The following is a 10,793-nucleotide window of genomic DNA, read 5'->3' as shown; positions in this document are numbered from 1 at the left end:
TATTATTGGCAAAATACTTTATACATAAATGTAGATTTAAATCGCCTCTTTTGTTTATTATATTCAGAAACGAATTAAAATACTTTTCAGATGCCCTATCTAAAATCAAAAATCGAAGTGCAATAAAATTGCATAACTGTTAGTATATATAGTATTTTATATTTTTTTTAATCTATTTTTTTGTTTTTTTCTTGTGTTGAGCCTTCAATGCCTGTATTTTCTTTGTATAATAACTGTTTTGTGCCATTTTGTTGTATTCAGATTTTGTATTCAATAAAAAATGTTAAATGAGAATATTTTTAATAATAATTATACTACTACTACTACTAATAATAATAATAATAATAAGATACTTTGACATTGGATAAATGTGGGAGGTTCCCTTTGTATTTGCATTTCCCTTGTAATTTGAATGTTCTGACTGTAGTATTATTATTGATAATGATAATTGATAATGATTTTATGCTAAACAAAACTGACAAAACTATTCTAAATTCTAAAATAAAAGTCCACGCAAACTGTCGTGGTGACGCTTATTGAGCGTTCCCATGGAAACAGGAGGGAGACTTGACTTAGCCGCTTCTGGAATGTTTTCTTTAAAGTTACTCCCCTCGGAGGTTTGCAGCATTTAACGCGCGGTAAAGTGAGTGGCTTGGGAATTCGAGAAACGGTTTACATCAGAAGGTACAACTAACTACTGACTTCACTGCATGAAACGCTTTTAGTGTTAAAACGAGTGCAGGCAGGCCTTTTCTTGTAGTTTGCGAGCTAACCTGCTAATCAAAATGACCCAGCAAGGAGCTGCGCTGCAAACCTACAACAATGAGCTTGTCAAATGTAAGTAACCATCGACCCAGATGTAGCTGCTACTATTTTGCTGTCAGGGGAACACACATTTTCTTTTTCATATATTTGTTTTATTTGTATATACGCGTGATGGGTAGAAGAAGGAACTTGAATGCAGCTAACTGTTAACGTTAGTCTCCGTTGACATTTGCAGTCAATATACTAGCTTAGGAGTGATTAGAAGACTAATGTGACACCAATAGTGTATTGTGCCTTTCCCTGCTTTTAGCCAAGACATCTGAGCGTTTGTGAGAGACATCAATATGAAACATAAACAGAATCTATTAAATTAGATTCAGTAGCCTTAAAAAGTATTTGGACACCTGTATGTCAGTGTCATTGTATTCGATAACAAAATATCAAACCACTGGAATGAAGTCAGTTCTCTTCAATTAACACACAGGTGTCCAGCAGAGTAACCATTAGTGTATTTCACTAACATTACATGAACTAAGAATATGATTCACCAATATTTGACAAGCATAAAGTGCCACAGAATTTTTAAACTTTATTTAGTTTAGTGATTTAAAATGAATACAACAAAATTTGCACAATTTTCCTCTTGGGGAAAATGGGGTTCTTTTTATTTGTATTTACCATTTACCATTTATTGTTTCTCTTTAGAGGGTTTCTTTTGTTTAGCCTATTAATTTTTCGTTTCAGATTTGTGTTGTAGTTTTAAACTTTTTGGTTATATATACAGTACTGTGCAAAAGTCTTTGACGCATTAGTATTTTCACCCCCCAAAAAAATATTTTAAGCCAGTTATTTATATATTTTGCTGTAGTGTGTCAGTTTACCATAATCCAGTGAGATTGTAGAGTATGCGCAAGCAGTCTGACAACAGCCGGTGCTCCACACAGAGATCAGATCTCACCATCATCAAGTCTGTCTGGGATTACATGAAGAAACAGCAAAAACTTAGACAGACTAAATCCAGAAGAACTGCAGCAACGTCTTCAAGAAACAGACGTAAAAAGCTACCTGAAAAACTATGTGCAAGTGTACCGGGACAAAAGTCGTTTTAAACGCTGAGTGGTCACACCAAAATATTGATTTGATTTAGCCTAGTTAATATAAGTTAATTGATAAATAAAATCTATTTATGACATTATTTTTGAAAGCATCCTCACTTTACAAAATTTTTACACCAGTGCCTAAAACTTTTTACTGTGGTTTGCAGGAAGGTTTCTTCAAGCGTCTTGGAGACGTTGATCCAGTTCGTCTGGATTTAGTCTGTGTCAGTTTTTTCGGTTTCTTCATGCAATCTCAGTGAATTATTACAATTAATGGCAAAATAAATGTTTAGAAATGTAAACTGATATTTCCTACTGACACACTAAAGCAAAATATATAAATAACTGGCTTAAAACCACTTTTGGAGGCTGAAAATACTAACGTGCCTTAAAGGAGAACTCCGGTCAATTTTAACATTGAGCTCAATTTTTAGTAAATTTGGAGTGCTGTCAATACAGAGAACAACGACAAAAATCGGTGTTGCCTACACCGTGTTATCCTCTTTTTAAAATATGCACCCTATTGACTTGAATGGGGCATGTTTTAAACCTGCTTTTAGCCTCTTAACATCCTTAATGTTTCATTACAAGTGCCCAGCCATGTTAGATGATTCCTTCAGAGTGAACACGAGTGAATCTGACTGCAGTAGATGTGAAAGATATGAATAAAAATTATGTTATATCGGCCAGCGCACATACCTGTATTTAGTTCCTGTTTTCGGTCGAAGTCCAAAGTAGTCGATTGTCGAGTTGAAGCGCATAGATTTAGTTACTTAGATCACGCGCGTGAACTCGACAATCGACTACTTTGGACTTCGACCGAAAACAGGAACTAAATACAGGTATGTGCGCTGGCTGATATAACATCATTTTTATTCATATCTTTCACATCTACTTTAGTCAGATTCACTCGTGTTCACTCTGAAGGAATCACTCAACATGGCTGGACACTTGTAATGAAACATTAAGGATGTTAAGAGGCTAAAAGCAGGTTTAAAACATGCCCCATTCAAGTCAATAGGGTGCAAATTTTAAAAATAGGATAACACGGTGTAGGCAACACCGATTTTTGTCGTTGTTCTCTGTATTGACAGCACTCCAAATTTACTAAAAATTGAGCTCAATGTTAAAATTGACCGGAGTTCTCCTTTAAGACTTTGCACTGTACTGTGTATGTGTGTGTATATATATATATATATATATATATATATATGTTTAATTTATTGATTTATAAGGCACATTTAAAAACAACATATTAAAACTAAAGTGATGTACAGAACACTGTACTGTGTATGTATATATATATATCACGTTAAAGGACTGTTTGAATTAGGTTTTGATCAAAATCAAGTGCTGTTCTTTATTGCAAAAATCAGCAGGAAGAAGTGCTGAGCAAGCCCTCATCAGCAACTTATACACACTCCCTCTCAGTTATCACAACATGAATGTAAAGAAACACAAATAAAACACTGATGAGACATATTTTAGATGTGCCTCTTAGACTTTAGCCTCTTTTAAAGAACTGTCCCTTTTCGTCCTCCTTCTCAGGTATAGAGGAGCTGTGCTCTAAAAGAGAAGATCTAAACCGGCTGATCCAACAGGAGGAAGCAGAGAAAACTCGTCTTCAGCATGACGTGCGTGTGCTGACAGAGAAGCTGAGTCGCGTGAACGAGAGCCTGGCACGCCGCCTCAGTGCCCGCGCTGACTTTGACCGCACCATCGCAGAGACGGAGGCTGCCTACATGAAGGTAAGTACACATCAACATGTTTAATATATCATGTTGTCTTCCTGAAGAGTGACCATGAAAAAAACAAAAAAATAGCTTTATTAATAGTGCACAGGTGAGACCTTCACTGTTTTGTTTTTTGTTTTTGTCGACCAATGTTTTTGCCATTGCCAATATATTAAATGAAACTTACACAACATTTATCAAATTAATGAAGTGAAATACTTAAATTGATGACAAGACTAGACTAATGTTGTTAGTTGGCCAGGCAAAATTATTAGCTGATATTGTCTCAAAATGGCCAGATGTTGGCTGATAAATATTTTATTGTGTTTTCATCATGAATCTTTTGTTTATTAGTCGACCACTGTAAGTGTTTTTCCCTCCAATGTGCAGTGTTAATGTTAATATCTGATATCTAGCAGGATGGCCGATAAAATAAGTCTTGTACTTTATGTAAGGGTTAATGCCCGACGAGGTGTCCATTGTCAGGTATTAATGGACGACGGCGAGGCGTGAACCGTCCAACTCGCCACAAACTTACATTTGCCTCCGCCGAAGTCCATTAATACCTGACAATGGACACCTCGAAGGGCATTAACCCGCTTATACCATGTTCACTTGCCAAATAACACATTTTTAAAACATTAGTTTATATTTTAATTAGTTTTACAATCGAAATAACGTTTTTAGAACTCCTTTACTAGGTGTCCTACATAACTTTTTAATGGACACCCTGCAGCCAATCAGAATCGAGTATTCACCCAGACCATGGTATACATATATATTTGCCAAATGGAATGGAACCAATGCATATATAACAAACTATAGGAGGTGAATCCAGTTCTAAGTTCTAAGGAGCTACTTATCATTTTGTAAATAGATATGACCAGGTTATATATACGAGATGTTGAATTAGACATTCAAGACTCACGCATTCATATTTATTGAAAGGGGAAGAGAAACAGATTTGTGCAAGAATTTCTTGAGTGTAAAACACATTTTAATAGAATGTCCATTTTTAAATTATATTAGAAAACATATTTTTATTCATAAAATATATTAATGGACATTTTTTAAAAGGTTTCTCCTGGAATAAATGTTTCATTTCTATCATATATTAAATTGAAAGATTCGATGTAAATGCGATTTATTACTGTTGTGGTTATTGGTATATATGGATATATATATTCGTATATAGATTTTTTTTTTTTAGACAAAATTGTTAGATTATTGTAAACAATATATTGAAGTGATATTGTTTTAACTGTATAAAAATTGTTTTAAAACATAACTGTTTTAAAATTGAAACACTGTTGATTGCCATGAATATAGCCATTGCTGCTATGGTGTTTAATCATAAATAAACAAATAATAGAAAATTATTTATATTTATATATATATATATATATATATAGGTGAAACTCGAAAAATGTTAGTATCGTGCAAAAGTTCAACTTAAAATGTGAAACTAATATATTATATAGATTCCTTACATGCAAAGTGAGATATTGCAAGCCTTTAGGCCTATTTGTTATAATTTTGATGATTATGGCTTACAGCTTATGAAAACTTTTTCACAATATTCTAATTTTGAAATAAGGGTTTTCATAGCTGTGAAAAAAGGTTGTTTTTCCTGTTTACAAATATCTAAACATCTTTGATACCTTTACCTGAGATGCAAATGCAAGTTTTGAAAATTTGAGTTTGAATAGAATTTGAATTAAGTTTAAGCTTAAAACAAGAACACATATCTGTCAAAGAGATATGAAAACTTCCCTTTTAATTAAGTAGTTTAATTAAGTAATTCCCTTTTTCTGAGACCCTAGGCAGAGATTTATTTTTGTTTTTAGCATTTTCATAGAAAATAAGACTTCATATTTCATGTCATTTATTTTAATTGCTCCAGTCAATTGCTAACTGGACTGGAAAACAAGACAAATGTACAGAGGAAGAACATTACTTTTTTGCTGTGTGATCAGAAGATACAGTAAAAGTTATGTCCATATTCTTGTGGTTGAGAGCAGAGGTATTCCAGCTTTTCTTTCTGAAAATGAATTAAAAATGAATGGACACCTGTTGGAAGTTGTATTGTCAAACGTGTTGCTCATACAACTTATTAGGTTTCTCTGTAGACATTTACATTTAGAGAACATATATGTATTGTATTTGCTTCTTTACTTGATCTTAAAACGTTTTTAAAAAATCTTTCAGAAACCCTGTTTTTTAGCAGTAAAATATGTTTTAAATAATGATGCTAGTGTGTGGACAGCCACCACATTTCAGACTAATTAATCTGAATGATACAACTGAGCCAACCAAAGAAGTAGGGCAACATGCAGAGGTTAGTTAGTTACACAAAGAAAATGTGTTTTTATGGTTTGAACAAATCCCTTGTGTGTCTCTCTCAGATTCTTGAAAGCTCTCAGACACTGTTGAGCGTTTTGAAGAAGGAAACTGGGAATCTGACCAAAGCCACTGAACCAAGAAGCAGCAAAGATCATTGATAAATCCTGAATTGTCCCATTCACTCAGTCCTTCTTTCATTTGTCTATATTCCATTCATCTCCTCTCTCTTCTTTCATCTTTACCAGCAACCGTTACCACACAACATCAGTGTAACTTCTCATTCTTATCAGGAAGCTGTGTATGTAAAGTGTATAGATTTGTAATAATGTTTTGATATATGATTAGTGTTTAATGTAATGCTTTTATTTAAATGTAATGTTTTAATAAATCAAATTAACAAGTTATCTGTTTGATGTTATTTAAAGGGCTATAAAGGGAATTTCTGTACGTAAATAAATCATATCTCAAGACAAAGTGTGAAAACTCTGCAACCTTCATCCGTTTATTGAATATTTCCTTGTTTGACATTTTTTTTTCCCTCTGAGTTCATCAAAACCAAATTGTACATTTAATATTCTCTTGATGCAGAAAACAGAAAGAATGAGAAAAAGTTTTGACAAACTAGTACATTTGACAAAAAGTACATTAACCACCAGAGCAATGAGCAGCTTGATTGGAGTTAGTAACTAATGAAACAATTGCATTACATTTTGTAAGACACAAAAGCAATAGTTCCCAACCCTCTAACGGTCTAATATGCATCCCTCAAGAATATTTGATGTTTGCTAAGAACATCTGGAGGATCTACTGTCTATAGCTAGTGCTAAAGTGACATACTGCAGAACTAGAATGTAAGATTTGGTTGAATTCTAACACTTGGTGAAATAGCTTTATTTCAAGTTTTTTCTTAAATAAAAATTGCCTTTAATTATAATATATGAAAAATCATAGGTTCAAATTTTTTGTTCAGACAGGCAGCAAAAATCTGATTTTTTTTATTTATTTTTTAAATACACTACCATTCAAAAGTCTGAGGTCAATAAGAGTTTTTCTGAAAGTCCCATTCTCACCAAGGCTGCATTTATTTAATTAAAAATACAGGGAAAAAAATGTATATATATTATTGCTACTTAAAATAATTGTTTTCAGCCATTAAATTTCATACAGTCCTCAGTGTCAAGTGATCTCAAGTAACATTTCTACTTTTCAATGTTAAAACAGTTGTGCTGCTTAATATTTTTGTGGAAACCGTGATACTTTTTTTCAGGATTCTTTGATGAATAGGAAGTTCAATAGAGCAGCATTTATTAAAAAAAATTTTTTTTGACAATTTACTGTCACTTCTGATCAATTTAATGCATCTTTGCTGAATAAAAGTTTTAAATTCTTTCAAAAATCGTATTGACCGCAGAACGTTTGAAAGGTAGTATGCTTAGTTTGTAGTCAATGTTATGCTACCAATGAACACAAGTTATAATTTTATAATGAAATTTTTCTTATTATTTTTATAATTATATGAAAGTGATTTTAGATTCCTTAAAGGCATTATTCCAACCAACTCTCAAAACTTAACTGCATCAGGTGCAAAATAAAGCAAAAACAAAGAGTGCAAATGAACGAATACAAAAGCATAGGACTAAGATGAACATGTAAGCTGTCTTATCAACACTCATGTCATTTTGTACATGATGTCAAATTATCAAAAGAATTATCCTGAAACACCTCAGTGCTACTTTTTGCCCCTTTGACTAAAAATATGAAAAAGTGGTAAAAGAGATCAAATAAATTATGAAAACTTTATCCTGGAGTGTACAAACTATACATCAATACTGGTCGGAAAGGCTGAGGAGACGAGTGAGCTGATACACCGAAGCCATTTAACAGACATGACACACTCAAGAGAGTTGGCATTGTGTGTATTTAGTCTTCATGTTTCGCACACACACATGCTTACAGCGTGTCCAATCAAAAATCCACAAAATAATGTTTCCTACCTTCATGACTAAAACTGACCGCTCCCATTTGTACTGCAAGAATGTCCAGTTCAGAACACATAAGGATATAAACTTCAGCATGATTATTGATAAAACTGATGCACCAGCTAGTAACACTGTGCTTAAAATGGCATACTTAAAACAATCTCAGATCATAAATCTCACAAAACCTGCCAAGAACATGTCCAGGTCATATTTCATCCCAAAAATAGATACATTCTATTTTGCTTAAACTGTATTTTAAGGATTATTAGGAGGCAAATAATTACGGTAAGTACATCCAGTCCCACCGAAATTGTCATTACCGTAACGTGAACATTTAATAATGCAATTCAAAAAAATTATAATATATATAGGAGTGTTTTTTTTTTTACTGTAATGCAGTAAGAATACCAGATTATGAATAATGGGGGAAACAACTCACATGTATTACGGTAATAAGAATTTTGGAGGAAAACATGCTCAAATATCATGAAAATAATGTCAGAATGATGGTCCTAAAAACAGGCATCATTTTCATATTTTTTTGCCTTTAAATTATTCATTTTAAATGTAACCTGGGCATTTCTTCACAGGATTGGCTTGGATTTATAATTGCATTTGTGATCCAAATCATGACCAAGTATTTTTATATATATTTGTGCAATCAATCAATTCTTTTACCATGAAAAAGCAAAACAAAATGAATGTGCTTAACCAGCTCACTCAATTCACCAATTATGCTCTTAAAAAAAACAAAAAACAGATCTAGAATCACTAAGTCAACACTAACATGTTGTTAGTATTTCAGCTGTATAGTATATCGGTCTGCGCATTAGAAATGTCTACCTTGAAACACAGACATACAAAAGGAAACATGAAACTAGAGTGGACGAATTCTATAGTTTGGGAGTCAATACAGACCTACACATGCACATACAAAAACATCACATAGAACAAGGATTGTGGCACCCTTTCACCAGTCATACATAAACAAGTCACTTATTTCATTTTTTTGTTGCTTCATCCTCTTATTGTCCTCTTTCTGGAGTCCTGTTACACACACTCAAGTTTCCTTCTCTATTTAAAGGACAAGTCTTTCATCTTTCACTCTTTTAGAAATTTGGTCACTTTCATGAGGTGAGTATTACATACGTAGAGCAAGTACGTGATGGAAGAGTGAAATTCAAGAGCGGAATGGCCATTCAAGCCATTTTCCACGTTAACACAGTCCATCACGATCACAATCGCTGGCAACAGGAGGTCAGATGTGTGTGACACATCCGCTACGTGGATCAGCGCTGAGGAAAACCCTGCTGTTGCCGCTGATGGCGTGCGGCCACGGAATACGAAATGTACGTTTACGTGCTGGTTGCTACTGGTCCCCCGTTGTTCTGGAAGTTTTTTCTTTGCATCCAGGCTGGTGCTGGCAGGCAGTGGTTGGTCCCGTATCTTCCCGACGTCTGGAAGGTTTAGAAGTAGAGGGCTGGTTCACTGCTGAAGTCTGACAGAGAGGAGCTATCAGCAGGTGTCAGCTGGTGAACAACAACAAAAGACATTAATGTTAATCAATCATTTTAATTCCATGGTTGAAAATATTTGCTCCGACAATGATTTGATTATGGTTGTTGACTAAATGAAGCAATTTTTGTTTAGAATTTGGTACAGGTCAATTTACACTTTTACTGTCACTGTCATATTTCAGGATTCTTTGATGAATCATTTCAAAAGAACAGGATTTATGTGAAACAGAATTTTTTTTGATGAATGTAATGCATCATTGCTAAATAAAAGTCTTAACTGTTGCTCAGGGGTTTGTTCTACTCCTAAAACGAAATATTGAACTTTGGTGTGTAACTTGTTTGTGCTACGAACATACAGTAAAAACAAACTCAAACCATGTGGTTTGTTGAAAAGAGACATGCTACCCCGTTTACAAGCGACCCAAAGCTGATAAAATGGTACATCTCTGATCACTAATATTAGTCAAATAATTAGTTAAATAGCTGACTATCCCATAAACTCTAAAAATGTTTGTAGCGAACTCACAATTCATACTACACATTCACGTTCTTTAAATTTTTCTTGATATTTTATTTATTTAATCAACAGTAAAGAGTTTTAATACTGTACTTCATTGGTTATCACCAATAATTCTTAACATATATATTTAAAAAAATTCTGCAAAAAAAGGAATATATTATTTATATAAATATATTGGCAATATTATTACAATTTAAAATACCTGTTTTCTATTTGAATAGATTTAAAAATGGAATTGATTTCTGTGATGATAAAGCTGGATTTTCAGTAGCCACTATATCAGTCTTCAGTGTCACATGATCCTTCAGGAATCATTCTGTTTTTAAGTTTCATATTAAACATATTTGCTTATTTCCGTGGAAACCCTGATGGTTTTTTCAAGATTCCTTGATTAACATAAAGTTCAAAACTAGCAGCATTTAAGTGAAACAGAAATCAATTGTAACATTATAAATGTCTTTACTGTCACTTTTGATGAATGTAGTGCATCATTGGCTGAATACAAATATAAATTTATTTTATTTTCTTCTCTTGTTTGCAGTTGTGCTTAAATGTTTCTATGGTTATCTCTGTAACCTATTGTGAACGAGAGACACTGCTTTATTCCATGGACACACAGAACAACCATTTTTGAGAGTCACTTGTGCATTTTAATGCAGTTGTCATTACCATAGACATAGAGGCCACTGAAAATTGAGGGAGGGCAGAACGCCCAAGCAACTAGCAAGCAATGCCAAATAGAGAACACTGTAACCTCGTTTTACAGAACCAGTCACATTTTCTACTCATTTTACACTGTATATATATATATATATTTTTTTTTTTTCGTTTTGTTTTAC

General features: G+C 33.3%; 2 protein-coding genes across 2 annotated transcripts in view; one reads left to right on the top strand and one right to left on the bottom strand.

The window, feature by feature from the left end:
- Positions 1–397: 397 nt before the first annotated feature.
- On the top strand, positions 398–6,342 carry ssna1 (Sjogren syndrome nuclear autoantigen 1). Its single transcript, XM_079607844.1, has 3 exons — positions 398–837; positions 3,411–3,610; positions 6,001–6,342. Exons 1-3 carry the CDS (start codon positions 786–788, stop codon positions 6,094–6,096), a joined length of 348 nt encoding a protein of 115 aa, XP_079463970.1. The 5' UTR covers positions 398–785; the 3' UTR covers positions 6,097–6,342.
- Positions 6,343–7,249: 907 nt separating this feature from the next.
- Positions 7,250–10,793, bottom strand: part of tprn (taperin) — a 48,353-nt gene continuing 44,809 nt past the window's right edge. The window contains exon 4 of the mRNA XM_079607843.1: positions 7,250–9,446. Coding sequence (XP_079463969.1) covers positions 9,384–9,446 — 63 coding nt within the window. The 3' untranslated portion in view covers positions 7,250–9,383. The remainder of the gene's footprint in view (positions 9,447–10,793) is intronic.

Source organism: Phoxinus phoxinus (genome assembly GCF_949152265.1).
Source record: "Phoxinus phoxinus genome assembly, chromosome: 3".
In the NCBI taxonomy this organism is placed as follows: Eukaryota; Metazoa; Chordata; class Actinopteri; order Cypriniformes; family Leuciscidae; genus Phoxinus; species Phoxinus phoxinus.
Note: the sequence above shows the minus strand (reverse complement) of the source record. Positions and strands in the feature narration are given on the sequence as shown.